The 21,952-nt window shown below is 48.2% G+C and overlaps 1 protein-coding gene across 1 annotated transcript; it reads left to right on the top strand.

Annotated features, from left to right (window-relative positions):
* The first annotated feature begins 1,460 nt into the window (after nt 1-1,460).
* ACP6 (acid phosphatase 6, lysophosphatidic) lies at nt 1,461-21,626 on the top strand. Its single transcript, XM_062193518.1, has 10 exons — nt 1,461-2,100; nt 9,321-9,449; nt 9,561-9,691; nt 10,043-10,122; nt 13,081-13,168; nt 14,498-14,630; nt 15,251-15,351; nt 17,792-17,887; nt 20,631-20,796; nt 21,432-21,626. Exons 1-10 carry the CDS (start codon nt 1,876-1,878, stop codon nt 21,573-21,575), a joined length of 1,293 nt encoding a protein of 430 aa, XP_062049502.1. The 5' UTR covers nt 1,461-1,875; the 3' UTR covers nt 21,576-21,626.
* The last annotated feature ends 326 nt before the right edge of the window (nt 21,627-21,952 follow it).

Genomic DNA, 21,952 nt, shown 5'->3' with positions numbered 1-21,952 from the left:
CCAGCACACAAGGTAGAGCAGGACAGGCCACTGCTGGTGCACATATGGGTCAAAGGTGTTGCTCATGAAGATCGCCTGTGTGTGCGGAGGCTGCCAGAGTGCAGGGTGTGGGCTAGGCTTGCCCTGTCCCTTCCTGCAGAAGGCACTGGCACCCAGATGTCAACATTATATGGTTTTGTGGCTGCTCTGGTGTGTCAAAACCGCCCAGGCAGCTGATGCTGTGCGAACACCAGGGCCCTTCTGCACTGCAGCTAAACTGTGGAGAGCAGCTTTCCTCAACTGTTGGGGTTACATTTCATCACTCAGATTTCAAAGCAGTGTTATCTGGTGCCCTTGACACCTGACTGATACTATAGTAAAACAGTGTCAACAAAATATCATAGACCGGGTAGCACAGACCACAGAAATTTATTTCTCGCAGTCTGGAAGCTGGATATCCAAGATCAGGGTGCCAGCACGGTCAGTTCTAGGGAGCCCGCTCTTCCTGGCTGCTACATGCCTGCCTTCTCCCGGCGTGTTTATACAAGGCCTTTCTTCTGTGTGTGGGTGTGGAGAAAGAGAGCTCTTGTCTTCTTCCTATAAAACTATCAGATTAGGACCCCATGCTCATGACCTCATTCAACCTTATTTATCTTCTAAAACCCCTGTCTCCGAGTACAGCTGGGGGTTAGGGCTCTAACATAAGAATCTGGGGGATGAGGGTAGGGGAACACAAGGGAATCTATAGCAAAAAACAGTTTTTAATCACATCAAGACACACAAGATGATTCCAAAAGGTGAATCCATGGACCGGGCCAGGGAGAAAGCTTGTGACCCAGTGCAATAGTCCAAAATGACCCCTCCTCCTTGCGGGGTGGGTATTCAAAAGCTTCCTGCCTGATTAACACAGAGTAGGACTTAGAGCAGGAGCCATGCCTCCTACGTGTGTTGTCTTAACATCTGGTCCAGCCTGATCCACGGGTAGAATTTAGAATGAATAAGGAAATGGTTAACCACACGTGTTCAGACTGTCCTCACAAAAGCCTTTCAACCTGGCCTTTGGCTGACATGGGCACAGACATTTCCAGACTGGGGGCGCGTAAGTGAAAACCAAATACAAAGCGCCCAGTATGAGTTTCCCAAGTGGTAATCAGTTGACGTCTTGGCTCTGAGTTTCAGCAATCCCGATTCCAGTACTTCAGGAATGTCTTCTACACTTGAAATTAACTCAAAATACCCTCCTCTGCCACTCGTTCTACCTCTGTCCTCCGATGCCCAACAACCCCCGACCCCCGAACTCACCCAAGCTGCCAGGCCCGCGGTTGTGGGCGGATATCGCCCGCGGGGCGGGAACCCGTGGGTGCGCGGTGCCTTGTGGGAGTTGTAGTTCTTTCAACTCTGAGGCTCAGGACGAGGCGCCCGCGCGGGACTCGTGTTCCCGTGCTCCTCCGCGCGGGTCCCTTGGGACAGGCCCTGGGGTAGATGAGGAGGTGTGCGGGACCTTACTCGTAAAAAAGTGGAATCGAGTTGTGTGTGAGAGTTGCCGTCGTCGCCGAGAAACGCAGGGCTGGTTCCCGTCCCTTCAAGAGTGCTGGAGACCAAACCTGAAATGCAAGTTTTAACGTTACCTAGGGGGCGAAGGATAAGGAGCTGAGCCCACCCCCTGCCCTGCCCAGTCAGCTGCAGAAGTGGCCGCCCCTGACCCGGCCACCTCAGCTTCTTGCCCCACCCCACCCGGGGTCTCCCTCAGCACTGGGAGTCTCAGCAGTCCCAGCAAGTGGATGGGAGCGTCAGCCGGAGCCCTTGAACTTGGGGGCGCCCTCTGAGCCCCGGCGCCGGCTGCGGGCTCGCGTGCGCCTCCTGTAGCCTGCGGACGGCAGTCGTGGGGCCAGCACCATGATCTCCAGCGTCTTCCGCGTGCGCGCGTGGGCCCCCGTGGGCGTCCTGACCTCGCTAGCATACTGCTTCCACCGGCGGCGGGTGGCCCTGGCCGAGCAGCGGGCCACCGACGGCCAGCATCCGGTCGACCGCGGCCAGCTGGAGCTGAAAATGGTACAAGTCGTGTTTCGGCACGGGGCGCGGAGCCCTCTCAAGCCGCTCCCGCAGGAGGAGGAGGAGCAGGTGAGAGGTCTCCCCGTGCCCCCGAGTTCCCGCAGCGCTCCGGCAGAACAGCAGTAGCCAGTCCCTCCCCAGGCTGACGAGCAGAGGCGCCCACCCTGCCCTGACGCCCGCGGACCCTACAGGTATAGGGCAGCCCAGGGACTTCTGGCCCGGATGGCTGTAGTGTGTGTAGCACAGGAGGTGGTGCTGCACTTCCTAAAGGGAATAGGAATTCCCTGGAGAGCTTGCTAACATGCAGATTCAGCAGGTGTGGGGCAGGGCTGGGGGTCCAGCATTTCTAGCAGTGTCGGTGAGCTCCAGTGCAAGGCTTCAGTGACCGTCTGAAAGGTTGTTTGTCAAAGCATTGCAGGGACCTTTGTGACAGGAACCACCTTCCCCCGGGGTTCACGGTGGATAACCGACGGCGATGGCTTTAGGAACAGATTTGACAACAGCTTTTTCTCGGGATTTACTGGATTCCATTTTGAAATTTCTTGAAGGTGTTTTTGGTAACAAGTACTGTATCTTGGAGTTCTTATACATTTCCGGTTTCAAAACCTGTTCGTGCAAGGGAAGGAAGGAAAGAAATTAAACACTGGCTACTGTTAGGGCTGTAGTGTCTTAAAAAATCTGCCTGGTTTGACCAGGAGATGATTAAAGCACGAATAATTAGGTTTTAAACTTGTGTATGTGACCATCATAGCAGGGAGGCCTAGTGAGGAAGAATAGGCAAACTGAAATTGTCAGGACCACAGATGTCACACTCACCTTTGGAGTGCTTTTGTGTCCTTGGTCTTTCAGGTTGATAGTGGAGCAGGTAGAACAGGTGGCTCAAACCTCGGAGTAGGTACACTCTGAGTGGTTGCTTTCCGGAAGTCCTCAGGTTTGTGCCTTCACATTGTACAACTGAAACCTAGTTTTTAAAGCTGGCCATACATGCAGTGATGCCTCTAAAGCACTTCCGCACAAATAATCGCATCTTGGTGGTCAGTTCTATTGCCAGTTTTCTAGTTATCCTTTGTGTGGCCATCCCACTTCCTGTCTGGAACCAGGATGCTTTTTCTTTCTCTTTGATGTTTTGTTCCTCACTTTGCCTTTTTACATTAAGTCACTAAATTTTCCTTATGAGTTTGTACACAAATAGCCCATCTCTTATGCACGTGCTCCCATTCTTCTCCATTGATTCTGTTTTTAAAGAGTTTTATTTATTTAAAAGTCAAGAGTCAGAGACAGAGACAGAGGGAGACACAGAGGGAAAGAGATCTTCCATCTGTTGGTTCCCTCCCCAGGTGGTCTCTGCAGCCAGGGTAGAGCCAGGCCAAAGACAGAAACTTCATCTGAGTCTCTCATGTGGGTGGCAGGGGCTCAAGCACTTGGGTCATCTTCTGCTTTTCCCAGGCCATTAGCAGGGAGCTGGATTGGAAGTGGAGCAGCTGAGACTCGAACCAGCATCCATTTGGGATGCCAGTTTTGCAAGAGGTAGCTTTACTCACTATGCCGCAACACCGGACCCTCCATTTATTCTTGTTGCCGAAGGACTGAAAAATATATAGATCTAATATCAGTGGAGCAGAGGATAAGAGTTTGAATGTCTAGGCCTGGACCTAGGACGTACAGGATATCTTCTCTAAAAGCCCTGGAAAGAGATGTACATTCTTTTTTTTTTGTTTGTTTTTTGAGCCCTCGGTCCTCTGAGGGGTATCTTCTGACTTCACTGGGGAGCAGCTGTTGTAGCTTAGAAGCCAGTTTCATTCATTTTCTGTGTGGCCACAGGGAGCATCCGAGCCCGTGGCCTCACTTTGCAACTAGAGAAGGCACAGGAGCCCTCCTGCCTACTCATATTCTCCAGGTCTTAGCAGAGGCTTGGTTCTTTGATAGAAAGGCTTGTGTGAAAAAGCTAGGGATGAAACCCGCTCTCTCAGTGTAGGCTGGACTCGAATGTCGTCAGCCTCTTGTAACTTACTCCTGGACATTCTCTCTCAGGTTTTCTTTACAAGAGCCAATTTGATAGAGGTTGTTATTGTGATTTTCTAATCTTCCTGGTTCAATTAATTATGGTCAGAAGGGACCAGCTGGCAACAATTCGCAAACTAAAATTGCCTGTGGAACATGTTTCCCGATTTCTGACTGGCTTTCAGATAAACATACGTGACAAGTCACTTCATGCAGTTATCTCACGAATCCTCCGGATATAGCATTGTTTAAAAACCAAGATGTTTTATTGAGTTGTTTTCTTATGGCTAGAAAAGCTATTGGTTTAACCTGTCTTTGCTAAAAGATTGTGCTTTGGAAATAAAGTCATGGCACTCAATTAACTTCTTTTCTGGTCACTGGCGTAGACCCAAATGCACTTTCAAAAGAAAAGATTTGGTCCTGTTTTCAGGTTTCCCCCAGCTCCTCTGCACACGGTGTGAGATGGCCCCTACCCCAGCAGGTTCCTCAGCTTTTATAAGATCAAGTCCAGCCTACCCAGCTCTCCTGTTGATTGAGACATTGAACCCTTAGTTCCTTGTTGATGCACACCAGCTGGGAAGCATACTACCCGTACCGCTGTTGCTACATACCTATCCAAAGCTTGGCTGGGAGAAGTGGATTTAGGAAGAATTTCATGGAGGATGTGCCAGCTAGTCCATCTTTTCCCCTGAATCAATGATTCTTAACTTGGTGGGACATGGAACTCAAGTAGGAAGCTTTAAAAAATACTTACACTGTGGGTCTGCAGCCAGGGGAGTCTGATTTAGTTGGTCCAGGCGTCCAGACATTGTAACAGCTTCCCTGGTGAAGCTTTGGAGTTATCCCGGCTGGAGAGCATTTTAAAAGTGAGGCCCCATCCCAGAGAGATCCAGATATGATTAGTTTGCAGTGGGGCTCAGTTATCAATAATTAAAGCCAACAACACAGTTTCCTAGTGATGGCATTGTATAGCTGAGGGTTGTAACCATAGTTCTATACTAAAACCCACACTTGGAAAGGTTTGTTTACTTTTATGTAGATTTTTTTCTTTTATCTGGAATGTAGCCTATTGATCCCAGTGTAGAATTGCTTTCGCTGAAATGTGCTTTGGTGAAATGCTATCATTTTGTGTTGAGGGAACTGAGAGAAACAATCCCACAGAACTCATTGCTTTGACTACTGAAGAGATGTTCATTATATTACTCTCTCCTCTTTATGAGGGCCCTTGGGAAGAATTTGTCTGTTAGCATTAGAAGTGGCGTACTTCTCCTGAACAGTTGGTCTGCTTTTATCTTAAAACTTGTCTAGCTGATCAAGTTTCTTCTTTCACATAAAAGTCAGAGGCTTAGTGCCGAATCTGCAGCCCACCTAAAATAAGTATCTGGGTCTTTATGGTTGAGTTACCTTGTTCTGCATCTAGTTTTTCTTTTTTTGTGCTTATGCTTGTTGTTTGCTTTTGTCTTTCTTTGCCTGCTTTGAACTGCCTTACTGTGTTTCAGGTATTGCTCGTATCTACTTTAATCACTAGTTGAAGATGGGGTATAAATCAGTAAAATTATCCGGTTAGTCTTTCTGTGAACTGAGAAGCTGAAGAGCAGGAACAAGAATGAGAGTGTGTGTCGGGGGTGGACACCGTGGATGAGGCTGACGTAGCACCCATTCTTGAAAAACCTAAAGACCTGGACTCTAGACTTGAAGTGACCTGGACTTCATGAGTTGTTTCTGGGGAAACAACTATGCCTAACGGGAGATTTTTTTGGTAAAGTTGGACTTGTGGGTCGGGATCCCTTGCTAGACACTGGACTTACAAGGACGGATAATTCAGTCTCAGCTTTAAAGGGATTTACAACGTGGTGAAGGGGAGAAATGAAACAGATTTCCATCACAGGCGTTGGCTGGGAGTGTTGGGAACTCAAAGGAGGCGTCTCAAAACCAAAATGTCCGAAATTGAACTCAGCCTTCCAACTGTTCTTCTGTCTCGCTCTTAGTTTTAGTCAAGGAGCACTTCCTTTATGCTCGCCACCATAGGCACACACCTCAGAATTTTATCCTTGTTCTTCCTTGCTTACCTACCAGTAGAGTCCCCAAATAAAGCTTCTCTCTCCGCACTCGCTCATTCTGACCCAAATATCTCGCATCTTCCTCTTCTGTTCCCACTGCCTTAGATGAGGACTCGGGCTCCTAGGCAGACAACTACAGGCATCTTGCAGCTGACTTTTCTGCATGTAGTCTTCCCCTTCCAATGGTGAAGCTTACTCCTCGCGTCCACACTTCTCTGTGGAGCCCACAGGCCAGGGGGATGCTAAGTAGCTGGGGCACAGGGTTCCCCCTTCCACTAGAGAAACTCCAGTTTTTGCCTTTGTGCACACAGATCTAAACTTAAACTTTATTTGCTCTTTGCTAATGTTAAGTTTGAGGGAACAGTCCCAGGCTGAGGCAAACCAAGCCGCTCTCACTGCTGTGCTCCTACACAGTCTCCCCCACCTCTGCGTTGCTCACGTCTTCTAGCTAGTTTGGAATTCTGAATGCCAGTTCTCTTCTCAGCTACCTCTTTTTCACAACTCCAAGTTTTTGCTCATCTAAATCCCACTCATGTCAAATGCTATTCATTCCATAAAACTTCCCCTGAATCCCCAGCGAGAAGAGGTCAGTCTTGCCTTTGAACTATGATAGCCTTCATCTAGTTTCTCGCAGCACAAATCCATCTCCATTACAGTCTTGCTGTCATTTACATTCTTAGCTTGCTTTCTCTACTAACCTAGAAACCCAGGAAAGACAGAGTCAGGTTATCACAAGTTTGGTATCTCCCCCGGGATCTGGCAGATTGTCACGCACCAGGCTGTTTTTCAGGCGTCCAGAAAAGAGGTCAGTATATGACCTGTGTCCTGCAGAAGCCGAGTCTGCTGAACAGACCAGGATAGGGGCTTTTCTAATACAGTTTGCTAACGGCTACCAAAGAGAGCCACTGCAGCTGCTTGGGAGCACGTGGCCATGGTCAGGACTTCTGGGAACAGTAGGGAATGAACAAGAGGCTTTCCAGATGAAGGGAGGAAGGAAATGCCAGGCAGAAGTACTGTGGGGAGGCCCTGGCTAAGCATGGTCCCAGGTTCTTGTCCCTGAGAAGGAATTCAAGGAAGAGACCTAGATGAAGAAGAGCAGGGAAGCAAGATGCTTTATTTAAAGCATAAGTATACACTGAGGAATCCAAGCAAGGGAGAGAGAGAGAGAGAGAGAGAGAGAGAGAGAGAGAGAGAATAAGCAGAATGAGCCATGTTAGCAGGTTTGGGGCCATCCTTTCCTAGGATTTGGGAGCATAGGGTGTGGCATCTGGGTAAGGCTTAACTGAATATTCAAAGATGCTAAAGTTTGGGGTGGGGCTGGAGTCCTTCCCATTTCTCCTTGCCCTTTTTTGGGAATCTTGGAAGTGGCTCAGGTGCGTGATGGGCGTTGGCGTGTTGCCCACAGTAATTTGATTATAATGACACTGTAATGAACCAAAGGTCACCAGTGGGCACAGCCAGCAGCTGTATTGGATATGTTTTAGCTTAAAACCCCAGCAGCTGCAGCCTGGGGTTTCTGTTGTGCACGTGGGCCTGTAGCACACGGGGCTGCATTGCAGGTATTGCCAGTCCTCAGCTCCTCCCTGCCTGCGTTCAGAGAAACATGATGTTGAAAGGCCAGGAGGTATGAGACTGGCGCTAGACCAAAGGAAGTTGTGTGCCTGGTGAGTACGAGTGTAGGTAAGACCTGGTAAAGGAGCAGCTGTGAGCCCTGCAAGAGCTTTTATGTAGAGGAGCTGAAGGATCAGAGGTGTGGAAGAAGGAAGAAGGTCTCTGAACAGCTGGTCTTACTAGCAGCTGGGCGGCACCAGTGAGGAGGCGGCTCGGGTGTTGGAGACGGGGTGCAGATGGAACTGAGATGGTACCTTTTGGAAGAATGACCTGAAACCCCGGGGGCATTCTCCTTGTGTAGTTCCAGGAAGGGCGAAGATAAATCCCACAATATGTACACAGTAGGCTTTCAAACCCTAGTTTCAAAACAAAACAAAATGGGGGTCAGTGCTGTGGCGTAGTGGGTAAAGCTGGCTCTGGTTCAAATCCCAGCTGCTCCACCTCTGATCCAGCTCCCTCCTAATGTGCCTGGGAAAGCTGCGGAAGAAGGCCCAAGTGCTAGGATCCCAACACCCACATGGGAGACCCTGTTGAAATTCCTGGCTCCTGACTTCGGCTTGGCCCAGCCCTGGCCATTGAAGCCATTTGGGGTGTGAACTGACCTCTCTCTGCCTCTGTGTCTCCCTCTCTGTAACTCTGCCTTTCAAATAAGTACATCTTTAAAAAAAATAAATAAATAAAAATTATACCCTGTAAATACATATATTCAACTGTTATTTACTGATTAAAATAAATGGCAAAAATGAAATAAGTCTTTAAAACTAGATGAATTAGGTAGTCTGTATGTAGGGATTTTTGGGGGTGAAGGTGGGAGTGTGCTGCAGGTCTGGCCTGAGGTAAGCAGGTTTGTACTCTGACAGTGAGAACATGGGAGTGACTTGCTTCCTAGCCAGTGGTCAACAGGGGTTGATTCTGGAATGGTGGAGCCATGGGGAGTCAGAGGCTCGAGTTTGGGGTTCCAGGAGAATTATGGTCACACTGAGAACAGTTTGGGAAGAAGAGCTGGTACATGGGATTAGAAGAAAAGACTCATTTTAAAAATTAAAGTCATGACATCTGAATAAGTGTGAGTTTAATGCGCAGTTGGAACTGTGAGATCTGCAGCCACTTGTGATGTCCTGAAAACCATTGTAGTACGGCTGGGACGGGAGCCAAATTACGAGAATGATGGAGAAGCTGCAGCAGAGGCTGCTTTGAAAAGGGTGATATGTGGTAGCTGCGGGGGAGGGGTGCATCGAGACGTATAGATTGATTCCTTAGAAATCCGTAGAAACATGGTCATTGAGATCATATGTCACACATTCATTCATTTGCTCACCAAATATTTACATTCTGGCCACTTCTCGTCAGTGAGGGCCTAGTGCCAGAGCAGCCCCTTAACAGTGAGCAGTAGTGTAGCAATAACAGGACTTGGGCTGAGAACGCGCGAAATAATAAGTCACAGCGTTTTCTTCCCTTAATTAGCTAGAGTTCAAGTTTCTTTCCTTACTTCCCATGGGAAAGTCGCAGGCCTGGTGCTTTCCAGCCATGTGTTCCCAGTGCTGCTGTAACAGGTGCTAATGCTGTGTTTCCGATTTTAACCATGTGTTGCTTTGTTTTTGTTTGTGATCACAACAGGTAGAGTGGAACACCCAACTCTTAGAGGTCCCACCCCAGACTCGGCTTGATTACATAGTCACTAACCTAGCTGGAGGCCCGAAACCACATTCTCCTTATGACTCTCAATACCGTGAGACCACCCTGAAGGTGAGCAGCGCTTCCCAGCCCTGGGGAGCCCTCCGCAGGGCTTCGCTGGTTTTCTCTGGGCTGAATTCTGGCTGTCCGTGTTTTCACTCTTCCCTCCTTCCTCCCACTTAGGGGGGCATGTTTGCTGGACAGCTGACCGGTGTAGGCATGCAGCAGATGTTTGCCCTGGGAGAGAGACTGAGGAAGAACTATGTGGAAGACATCCCTTTTCTTTCACCAATCTTCAACCCGCAGGAGGTCTTGTGAGTGGCTTGAGAAAGAAATGTTGCACCCCACGGAAGGTCTTGGGCAAGAGGCCCTGTACTGATTCTCCAGATGGTTCCCACTCTCACCAGTGGCACTCGAGGGGACAACTTGTCACTGCAGTTACCCTTAGGTCACAGGATCCTGTGAACAGGTGGTCATTGGCAGTTGCGTTCATTGGCCTTCAAAGGCCTGGGGGACAGCCTACCCATAGAGGTAACGCGTTCTTCCTGGTCCCATAGCCCCACTTACATAGTTTTGGAAGACTCCAGCTGCTCTTATGGAATAAGATATGCTGTATATAATTAAAGCTTCCTTTATGAGCGTGACTACCTCTTAATTGTTTCCAGCGTTCGTTCCACCAACATGGATCGGAATCTGGAGTCCACCCGTTGTTTGCTGGCTGGGCTGTTCCAACGTCAGAAAGAAGGTGCGTGTTTGAAGTCTAAACGTCAGCCTCACTCTGTGAAGAGCTCTTTCTTCTCGCTTCCAAAGTCCCTGTCTCCTCCTTGGGGCCTATTCCCTTGCTCTCTCCTCTGCACACCTGACTCCCTGGTGCACACTTCAGGCTGGCTTCATGCTGCCTTTGCCCCAGCCTGACCTCCACAGTGGCAGCAATGCACCGGCTGTTCTGATGCACCCCTGGGCCCTGACTTCTTCTCTCAGACTTCCACAAAAGCCCCCTAAGGTAGCCCTGGCCAAGTATTGTGAACAGCACAGGGGGCTTTTTGCTTAGGTGGACATGACTGAGAAGGAAGGCGGCAGGAAGGACATTTAGTTGGAATCCAAGACTGCTGCTACTGCTGTGGTACTGGTGAAAACCCATAGCATGACTCAGGTGTTGTGAACAGTACGTTCTTTAGCCTTTCTTATTGAGGAGGTCTATCCAGTGTGGGTTTCAACATAGCAGAGAGTGATCATAGTCAGCAGTTCCCACACTTTGACCACCAAGGATTGCATTTCTTATTTTTCCTCGTGGATCAGGCCTGTGACTATCCACTGAAACTGCATTTTGTCATTTGCAGTTGATTCATATTTACATTTAATCATTGATCTTGCTTTCAGATCATCATATTAAAATGGTGCCATAAGGGAAAGGTTCTTGTATTTTGTTTAGCTTCTCAGCAGTATCTCAAATAGAAAACTTCCATCAAGCTTTTAAAAAATATCTGAAATAATAGAACCTCTGGGGCAAGAGATGCTATTCTTGCCCCCATAGGTGGGGAGCTGCTGCTAATTGTGGCTAAAGTGGGCTGCTGAGCACAAGCAGTGTGCCTCTCAGTGACCTGAGACAGACGAGGTGGGCTGCCCTGGCTTCTTGGGAGCCCTTAAGCCTAAGAATAATTCAGTGCCTGATCTGCTGAAAGCTCTTCACTTGCTCAGCTTCTAAAAGGCAGATGTCTTCATGGAAACAACAGAAGCATGACAGAGGAGGCGGAATGGTGTTTTCAGATGGTAGCCTTATTGGGGCAGCTCTCAGGCTGAGCGTGCCCAGGTTTCCAGCAGGGAGGGTCATACTGGCATCTGGTGTGGCTACCCTGGAGCAGCTCTCTGTCTTGGCTCAGAGGTATTAGGACTCCAGTTTGGCTTCTGTCACACTGACTTCCATGCCTTCCTTGCCACCACCACCACCACCACCACCCCTACCCCTGCCCCATATCGGGGGACTTGAGAAGACCAGAGAAACCGAGAAGGTGCCACCAACAGAAGTGGTGCAACTTCAGGATATTGCTTCGGGAGTAAAATTATCACGTTCTAGAGGGCTGTGTGTAAGTTTCAGAGAATCAGGCTGATGGGGAAGCTGGAGGTTGTTGGTCTGCCCATTTAGTCATTTATTCATTCAGTGCATTTCTGAGTGTCCATTCAAGTGTGTCTTATAAACTGTAGGTGCAATATCTAGATACCAGTATCAGACTCCAGATGGAAATGCTGGAGGTTTATAGTGTATTAGTGTTCTGTTAGAGGTTAAAGCATGGTTATTGTTATTCTAATACTTAAAGTACTTCATAGGCACCATACATTTTTCTAAGAGTGTTGCATATATTAACTTCTTTAGTTCTTGTAATAGCCCTGTGAGCTAGGTTCCATTACCTCCTTTTTCCAGATAAGAGAAGAGAACTAAGACACAGAAAAGTTAAGTGACTTGTCCAGGGACACAAAACTGTTGAATGGTGGAGCTGGGACTCAAACTCTGGCCAGTCTAGTTTCAGGATCCACACTCTTTGTCTTTATCTTTGACTGCTTCTCTGGAGACTTGTACATCTGGAGTGAGACTGTACCCCTGGCCGCTCCATTTCACAGTGTGTCCTGGAGGACCCCAGGAGTCTCCAGAGGGGTCTCAGAACTAGAGGCAGAGGGATAGGACATGTAAGAGGGCTGTGCTGTGGATCCCACCTTGCAGCCACCGGCATTTTTTCTTTGCTTACTTTGTGTGGTAGTGGAGAGGAAGGGTTCCTCTGCTTTAGAATTAGAAACAATTGACAGTTGCTGCTGTCATCCCATGCCTTCAGTTTACAGTGAGTCCCCAAGAAGTGCAGTGACTTCCCAAGGTGACGCTGCAGCGTACTTGTAGATTCAGGACTAAACTCTTAGGGCTTTCAGTCTGGTTTCCTCCTTCTGTCTGGAACAAAGAAGGATGCCTGAAGCTTGATATTCTAGTTAAATTACCATAGGCTGCTTTTAAAGTCCTGCGGTATCAATAACTTGTTTGGAAATGAATAGTTCTTTGGAACTTAGACTCAGCCAATTGCTCTGTGTATTGACCTCAGTGAACTGCACGTTGCTGCTGATGGGAGCAGTTTCTTTGGCCATCAGGCTGGAGCTGTGTGGAAAGGGAACCTGCCAGAAGCCCCAGCCATCTCTGGTACAGAGCAAAGCATGGAAGGTGTTGGAACATCTCTGGACATGAACAGGGTAGGGGGCAGGGCCCAAGGTTACCTGTGAGCCCAGGGCAGCCATCAGCCTTCTCAGTTTGTCATGTGATAAGTCACATATTTTCCTATAGGACCGACCTTCAGGAAGGAAGAACACAGCTGAGTTCTGATAAGGCTTCGGCAAGGCTCATCCTTGCTGGTGCTTTGGCACAGATATTTTTTGGAGCGGGTCCGAGAAGTGCCAGTCTGATCCTGGTTTGTACCTGCTCTAGTTTGTGGCCCAATAGGAAGGCTGTGTTGGACAGAACAAGGCTTCTGTTTGCTTTCTCCGTAATTCAGACCACAAGAGAGCTCCTGTTGGCAGGGCCAGGGCATGCTGAAGGCATTCACTGGCCTTAAGGAGTAGCCCAGTGGCCCGTGTCTTGCGGCAGCTCTGAATGTCGACAAGAAGCAGGGTGGAGACGTGGGGAAGAACCAGCTGAAAACTCCCGCCTGTGCCCCCCACCTCTCTCCAGGACCCATCATCATCCACACTGATGAGGCGAGCTCTGAAGTCTTGTACCCCAACTACCAGAACTGCCAGAATCTAAGGCGGAGAACCAGGTAACTGCCCCCAGATTCTCCCTCACCAACCAGGGCAGCCTTTTCCAGCGCTTGCTGGCAGGCTCTGCCTGTGCTGAGGGCCTGCCAGGTTTACCCTGCTTGGTGGGTCAGGGATGGGAGGGATTGGTTACACTCAGGTCTAGCATGGGCTGTACAGGAAGTGAAGCAGCTCTTGCTCACTCACAGTGGCAGGCGCAGAGTGAAGGTGCATGGAGCCTGGGGAAAGCCACAGGCCAGGCTAAAGAGAGAACGCATACAGACATGAGGGGGCTGCCATTTACAAAGTGTTATTTTCCATCAACTCTGGGCTCTCAGGTGAGCCAAGTGAAGAAGCTGATGTTTTGTTTTGTTTTGTTTTAATTTGACAGGCAGAGTTAGACAGTGAGAGAGAGAGAGACAGAGAGGTCTTCCTTCTGTTGGTTCATCCCCCAAATGGCCGCTACGGCAGGCATGCTGCGCCGATCCGAAGCCAGGAGCCAGGTGCTTCCTCCTGGTCTCCCATGCGGGTGCAGGGCCCAAAGCACCTGGGCCATCCTCCACCGCCTTCCCAGATCACAGCAGAGAGCTGGACTGGAAGAGGAGCAACCGGGACTGGAACCCGGCGCCCATATGGGATGCCGGCGCCACAGGCAGAGGATTAACTAAGTGAGCCATGGCGCCGGCCCCAAGCTGATGGGTTTTAATCAAAGGTGATAGAGGGGCTGGCATTGTGGCACAGCAGGTGAAGCTGCCACCTGCCTGGCCCAACCCCAGCCTCGTGGCCATTTGGGGAGTGAGCCAACATATGGAGGATCTCTCTCTCTCTCTCTCTCTCTCTCTCTCTCTCTCTCTCTCTCTCTAACTCTGATTTCCAAATAAAACAAATCTAAATAAATAAATACAGGTGACAGAGCCAGCCATCAATGTGTAAATCCAGGTCTGCAAGCAAAGAACACACAGACTTCCCATCTCTTACCAGTGTGCTGCCGTGGGGGATAGATTAGTCTGGGCTGATGATACTTTTCAATCCTGGAGTATTTCTGGTCTGCACCAAGACGTTAGAGGATGGGTTTTTTAGCCAGATCTGGGCCACACATTGTTTTTGGCAATAGGCAGAAAAGCTAAAATAGGATTTGCAATATCTAGCCTTTGTTCTCTCCCTGGTACTTGCTTACTTTTACAAGACATCTGGTCTCTCATAGCCTTAGTTTACTTATCTGTAAAATGGGAGGAATGCAGCTAACCTCAGTGAGTTGTGAGGATTCAATGAGATCCCACATGGTGAATGAAGCACATTTTGTAAACTGCTCATCACTATACAATATAAGGGATGCTTTTTATTTTTGTCAGAGGCCGGAGGAAGGCTGCCTCTTTGCAGCCAGGAATCTCAGAGGATTTGCAAAAGGTGAAGGAAGGGCTGGGCTTTGACAGTGGTGAGGAAGTAGACTTCCTCATCCTCCTGGACAACATGGCAGCTGAACAGGTAGGACAACTTCTTTAGGGCCTGGGGTTGGGGTACTCCGGGGCAGACACCTGGCCAAGTTGCCCTTAGAATCTTTTCTCATGTAGCACATGAAGAAGACCACATGGGGAAATGTTTCTCTAAATGTAAAAGTTAGACACCCAAAGGCAGAACATAAGCCTCTTCCCTTCTCTTGTGAAAACCATGATGTGTACTGAAGACAGAAGTACACCCTGTGTTTATGTGTAAAATAGGTTTACGATTATAAAGCGGGACTTCATATAAAGTATTTATGTGGCATGCTGTTCAGAAATCATGTTGGGGAAAACAAATGCCAAGTAGAAATTTATGAATTCCTTGCTTTGTATTTTGTTCATTTCTTTTTAAGTTTAAAAAAATATGAATTTTGTTTCTGTTGAAGTGCATAGCAAACCAACAGATAGGGAGGAAAGCTAATTTTTTTCTGGGCCTTCAAATCTCTAAGAATAGCCTCAGATGGGCCTTGGGGACATAGCTTCTTGTGCCATTAAAACCCTGCCCAGGAGTAGATGGGCCCCACGGGCTCCCTGGGAGCTGAGCAGCTGTCAGGTTCTGGAGGTGAGAAGCGCTTCTCTCCGAAACCCTGCCTGTGGTCCTTTCAGGTGCACAGCCTCCCAAGCTGCCCCGCGCTGCAGAGATTTGCACGGATGATTGAACAGAGAGCGGTGGACACAGCCTTGTACGTCCTGCAAAGGGAAGACAGGTAAGAGGCCTCTGCAGCTGCTGGCGTAGAGTCAGCCTTGGTCAGCCCTCCCAGTGGGTGGGAAGCAGGGTTCATCAGGCCCGCTCGCACCTGCCAGCTGGTGTCTCTGTGAGAGGGGGCGGAGGTGACCCCATTCTGCTGGCCTAGCAGCAGGGTCTGGGGCCTTAGATGTCTGGAGCTGAGGCTGTGACTCAGTGCTTCTGTTTCCTGTCGTGCAGACCCAGGAGCTACCACCTTAGAACCAAAGTTCTCTTTGCCTTCTGCTTTAGACAGGAGCATTTGGGTCAGGGGAGCTAATGATTAGTTCTCACTTTATTCAGCATGTTACACTTTACAAATCATGTTCATTTTTTCACTGTAAGTTCGGTGTCATTGTCCTGGCTTTGCAGATGAAGAAACTCGGATGAGGGATGTTTCTGCCTTGCCCGGGTTCAGCTTGTGAGAGGCAGAGGCAGGACACAGACCCGGGTCCTTTGACTGTCACACTTGTGCTTTCTCTGTATTAACCATCTTAAGCGTTCTGTTTCTGGAAGGCCTGTTTCTTGCCTGCTAGGATGGAGAGTGTCTCTCTTAGCAAATTTCCGATGACACCTTTTTCTGATGAATTAGGAACGTTCAGCTTGCACCCAGGAAAGGTGTCTTGGTAGAGGGGAGATGGGAAGTAGGGGTGCAGCCCTGGGGAAGGGACAGCATCTACCGCTTGACGAATTTTCATGGTCTGTTGCATAAGAATAAGAGCCTCGGACTGCAGTCCTCCCACTCAGAGTCACCGTGTCCACTGTGCGCTCGCTGGGGCATCCAGAGGCTGCAGCCAAGCCACCCCGCTTGCTGCTGTTCCGTGGCACTTGCCAACTTCCCTTTTCTGTTCATGAAGGGGCCCCACCTTAACTAAAGTGTCACTCAGTGCCCTTGCCTTCAGACACACACACACACACACACACTCACACTTTAGCACTTCAGGCTTCCTGGGCCCTACAGTCTCTGTTGCACATATTCATCTTGTAACATGAGGCAGCCGTAGACAACACATGAACAAATGGGCATGACTGTGTTCCAGTCCAACGCTGTTTACAGAAACAGCCAGGCGGGTGGGATTTGGTCCATGCCATAGTTTGTTTTCTCTTGTTGTAAAGTCCTTTATGTATTTTTGAAGATTCATTTGTTTATTTGAAAGGCAGGGTGATAGGGAGAGACAGGTGCCTTCTATCCACTGGTTCAATCTCCAAATGCCCACAACAGCCAGAGCTGAGCCAGTCTGAAGCCAGGAGCCAGGAACTCTATGCTAGTCTCCCACATGGCCCACATGGTGGCAGGGGCCCCAGCAGTTGGCCATCTCCGTTGTCTTCCCAAGCAGGAAGCTGCATCCAAAGCGGAGTAGCTGGCACTTGAACTAGCACTCTGCTGCAGGATACCAGTGTCACAAGCGGCGGTGTAATCTGTGCCACAATGCTGGCCCCTGTTAAGCATTTTAAACACGACTTGCATATTGTCATTCCCGATCCAGTGAGCCCTGGTTTATAAAACTGATGTTTTTTCAAGGACAAATGATTACAACTTCTCACCCCTACTCAGCTTGGCCTGTACACATTCTTTTGGGAAGTGTGTGTCACCTACGGGTTGGTTGTCTGTTCATCTGTTGCTCCAACACTCCTTGACTTATTTCTAAAACTGGCAATTTATCCAGTCACCATGAATAAGGATTGGCCTAAGTCAGTCCCTTTTGTTCCCTTTGTTGGTGTTTGGGCTCTGGGAATTCTACGATAAGCATTTGTTTTCTCTTTGATTAAAAAAAAAAAAAAATATGAGCGGCACAAACATCAAGCCTTCCAGCCCTTTGCCAGCTCCCATCTCCCTGCTGCTGGCACTGCTGTGAGAGGACACTCCTCCAGGCACAGCGGCCCTTGTGAGGCAACAAGCCCAGGAATGATGGCAGTGAGCCACAGAGCTCGCCTTGCAGCTCTCTCTCTCAACTTCTTACAAGGCCTAACAGATGAGAAACAAGTAATGACCTCCTGTGGCCTCAACTCCGAAAGGAGAGAGCACATAGGAAGGGTGATGGAGGATACTGTTGTTCCTCTGATCCCTTTCCCAAGAGCCTTGGGATTCCTGGGAATTGTTAGCCCTTGTCCTTCCCAGACTTTTCCCTTTGTTTCTCATGGCCTAGTTCTTCCTAACTCAGCCACCATCGTACTGCTCCCCATCTCAAGAGCATTCGTATCACATGTGTCTCCTGGCTCTTGTTGGAAGTCCTTGTTCACAGGGAACCCTCAGACACGACACAGAGCCATTTCTTTCCTCCCTGTTGACTGCTGGCCCCTCTGTGTTACTTGTCTTTCCCAAGTCTGTCTCATGGGATTCATGACATCCCATGGGACAGAAGCAGCCTGTGTCCCCTGAATGCCAAGTGTCTGCTGCATGCCTCCATGTTCACTTTTCACAGAGAAAGCCTTCAGATGGCAGTCGGCCCGTTCCTCCACCTTCTGGAAAGTAACCTGCTGAAAGCTGTGGACCCTGCCACTCCACCTGGAAAGATCAGGTACCTGGCACCACACTCAGCCTTGGCTGAGGAGAGAGACCCAGATCTCATGGGGACAAGATGCAGACTGCCAGTGACCAAAGATAGAGGTTCAAGGGACCAAAGGAGGCTCACAGACTTCCCGCCTTTCTGCCACACCTGTCCTGTCATGTTTAGAAGTGTCTATTCTAGAAAAAATAGGGGCATTAATTTTCCTTTATGTTTTTTACCAGTTGAACATGTCAAACCTGTAGCCAATTATATCACACTAATTTGATATTCTAATATAAAACAAAGGTAGTGCTTAATAGATTGTTTAGCTTAAACACTTGCATTGCACATACAGAGGTATGATATCCATGTGGCACTTAAAAGTGTTGGAAGTGGCTCATGAGCTTCCATTACCACGTGTGGAACCTGGGATCTTAGGTTGGAGCTACAGATGTGGAATGCTGCATGTCCTAGGCAATTACTAAGCAAAGAGTGGTCTGCAGACAGTTTCACCATTGCCTAGGAACTTAGTTTCAAGGTCCCAGCCTGACCTACTCAAATATAAGCTGCATTTTATCAAGATCCCCAGGTGATCTATATGCACCATGGTGTTGGAGAAGTAGTAAATGGCCTTTTTCTTTTAAACTTTGTTTATTTTTTTAACTTTTATTTAATGAATATAATTTCCAAAGTACAGCTTATGGATTATAATGGCTTCCCCCCCAGTAACTTCCCTCCCACCCCCCGCTCTCTCTCCCCTTCCATTCACATCAAGATTCATTTTCAATTCTCTATATACAGAAGATCAGTTTAGTATATATTAAGTAAAGATTTCAACAGTTTGCACCCACACAGAAACACAAAGTGAAAAATACTGTTTGAGTACTAGTTAGAGCATTAAATCACAATGTACAGCACATTAAGGACAGAGATCCTACATGAGGAGTAAGTACAGAGCGACTCCTGTTGTTGACTTAACAAATTGACACTCTTGTTTATGGTGTCAGTAATCACCCTAGGCTCTTGTCATGAGTTGCCAAGGCTATGGAAGCCTTTTGAGTTTGCCAACTCTGATCATATTTAGACAAGGTCATAGTCAAAGTGGAAGTTCTCTCCTCCCTTCAGAGAAAGGTACCTCTCTCTTTGATGACCTGTTCTTTCCACTGGGATCTCACTTGTGGAGATCTTTCATTTACGTCATTTTTTTTTTTTTTTGCCAGAGTGTCTTGGCTTTCCATGCCTGAAATACTCTCATTGGCTTTTCAGCCGGATCCGAATGCCTTAACGGCTGATTCTGAGGCCAGAGTGCTGTTTAGGACATCTGCTATTCTATGAGTCTGCTGTGTATCCCACTTCCCATGTTGGATCGTTCTCTCCCTTTTTTATTCTATCAGTTAGTATTTGCAGACAGTAGTCTTGTTTATGTGATCCCTTTGACTCTTAGTCCTATCATTATGATCAATTATGAACAGAAATTGATCACTTGGACTAGTGAGATGCGATTGGTACATGCCACCTTGATGGGATTGAATTAGAATCCCTGGTATGTTTCTAACTCTACCATTTGGGGCAAGTCCAATTGAACATGTCCCAAATTGTACATCTCTTCCTTCTCTTATTCCCACTCTTATATTTAACAAGGATCAAAAAGTTTATTTTTTTATTTTAAAGTTTTTTTTTTTAAGTTTATTTATTTGAAAGGCAGAGTTAGAATGAGAGAGATCTTCCATCTGCTGGTTTACTCCCCAAATGGCTGCAACAGCTAAGTCCTGGGCTAGGCTGAAGCCAAGATCCAGGAATTCCATCCATGTCTCCCAAAGAGTGGCAGGGGACCAAGTACTTGGGCCATCTTCTGCTGTTTTCCCAGGCATATTAGCTGGGAGCTGAATCAGAAGTGGAACAGCTGGGACTTGAACCAGTGATCAAATGCATTGCAGGTGGTGGCTTAACCCTTTTGCCACAATGTCAGCCTTGTAAGCTGTCTTCTTGAGAGAGAGAGATTACATATAGCAACTCATGAAGAGTGTCAGAGGTGCAGGGGACAGTGAATTGAAACAGATTCAGAAATGTTGGACCAGACTTTATAATACCAAATGGTGTGACTTCCCTTCACAGTACCTGCAATGGCAGTATATTTCCTGCTATCCTTTGTCCCCTTACCACCTTCAGCCTTGTGTCTGTGAAATAACACAGGATCCAGTGCTGGTGCTCTGGGTTGAGGTTATATGAATAAAATCTTTGGACTTCCCAAGATAGATCAGGTAGATGTAGATTAAAAAGGTACCTGAAACACTGATTAAAGCCATTTGGAGAACATGTTGAGGGCTTATTACTACTCTTTGGAAATGAATTTAATTTCCCCAGACCTCAAGCCTCCCCAGTGAGCAGAGATTGTCCTACTGCGTTGATGGTATGACAGAGTAGGCAGAGCATTCTCTGTGGGCTGGCAGGCCCCAGAAAGAGGAGAAGCACAGCCTGAGTCACACATGCTCTCTTCTTCTCTGCAACTCACCAGGGAAGAAGTGAGTGGGTGGGTGGGAAGGAGGAGGCAGGGAGACTTGCTCCGGTGGGGACCTGACTGTCAAAGCATGAGGTGTATAAACGGAGATGTGGCTACCGTCTGTGTCAAAGGGGTTTTATACCTAGCTCAACTGATCTCTAGATATCACCTGGATTTTGAGGCAAGTGTTGTTCCTTTCCCAAAGGAGGCAGTCAGTTATGTCTGCCAGAGTCCTGGGGGAAAGAGTCGTGGACAACTGTCTCCTTCTTGCAGAAAACTGTACCTTTATGCAGCTCATGATGTGACCCTCATGCCTCTCTTATTGACCCTGGGGATTTTTGACCACAAGTGGCCCCCATTTGCTGTTGACCTGACCATGGAACTCTACCAGCACCAGGAATCTAAGGAGTGGTTTGTGCAGCTCTACTACCATGGGGAGGTAAGACCTCTATGATGGAACTGGGTAGTGGCTAGGCACCCTCCTGCCAGCCCCACCCACCTGGTTTAGCACCAGTCTCCCTCCTCAGGCTCAGGGGTGCCTCCACTAGCACATTCAGCTCTCTGAATCTTACAGGGTGATTCCAGGCTGTGGATCAGAGCTAGGGCAGAACTTGCCATATGTTGCAGGGTTAAGCCTCATTCCAGATCCATTGCAGATTTCTCTTCTGAGTGTGTCTGCCCGGATGTAACATCCTGGTTGTGAGGCCTGTGTTGAAGATGATGATGGTGTCCTTGGGAGGTGTTGTGTGCCATTGGCACCCTTAGTGCCTTGGCTGCTTCATCAGAGGTCAGAATACCCTACAGGTGGAACCCTTTTGCTCCCCCACCTCAGAGATACAGCTTGACCATGTCTTCCTGGTCAATTCAACAAACATTTCTTGATTGTCTTTTACAAGTAGGGGGTAGTGCTTTTCTTCTGGAAGTTGACGAGAATAAAAGCGGGGCCTTCTGGCTGTCCTGTGTGCACACTCAAGCCATGTAGGTCAGAGCCTCTTAGACAGCTGGGTGCAGCTGACCACAGCAGCAGCAGAAGGAGGTCTTCCATGGACCTGCTGAGTTATGTCTCTTCCACAGGAGCAGGTGCCAAGAGGTTGCCCTGACAGGTTCTGTCCACTGGACCAGTTCTTGAACGCCATGTCAGTTTACACCCTAAGCCCGGAAAAATACCACACGCTCTGCTCCCAAGCACACACGATGGAACTTGGAAATGGAGAGTGACTGGTTTCTACAAGGAGGATTTGCTGATTTTCAAATAAAACGTCTTTATGCAATGCCTCTTGGCTTTGTATGTTCGGGGGGAGGGTGAACAAGGGTTAGCATACTTTATCGTAGAGTAAGGGTGCTTCCTTCCCGTAGGCATATGAAGGTCTCTTCCTGAGGAAAACGGGTGTAATGTGGAGACCAATGGGATTTTTCTCTATTTTGTGACTTGATTTCCAAGGTCAGAAGCACTTCCATGTGACACAGGCTGGGGACATCATGACCTTATAGAATGTCTTGCTTTTTAGACTTTAGTTCTTTTTTACATTCTAATTTCACAAACATTTAATGAGCTACCTACTAAGCAGTGGTCATTGTGAAGGGGAAAAGGTTCC

This window comes from Lepus europaeus, chromosome 5, assembly GCF_033115175.1.
Source record: "Lepus europaeus isolate LE1 chromosome 5, mLepTim1.pri, whole genome shotgun sequence".
NCBI lineage: Eukaryota > Metazoa > Chordata > Mammalia > Lagomorpha > Leporidae > Lepus > Lepus europaeus.
Note: the sequence above shows the minus strand (reverse complement) of the source record. Positions and strands in the feature narration are given on the sequence as shown.

Excerpts from the sequence above, each read along its gene's own strand:
- ACP6 (XM_062193518.1), top strand. The coding sequence starts at position 1,876 with ATGATCTCCAGCGTCTTCCGCGTGCGCGCGTGGGCCCCCGTGGGCGTC. Across the intron at positions 2,101-9,320 it reads CGCAGGAGGAGGAGGAGCAG|GTAGAGTGGAACACCCAACT; the intron begins GTGAGAGGTCTC and ends TGATCACAACAG. Across the intron at positions 9,692-10,042 it reads TTCAACCCGCAGGAGGTCTT|CGTTCGTTCCACCAACATGG; the intron begins GTGAGTGGCTTG and ends AATTGTTTCCAG.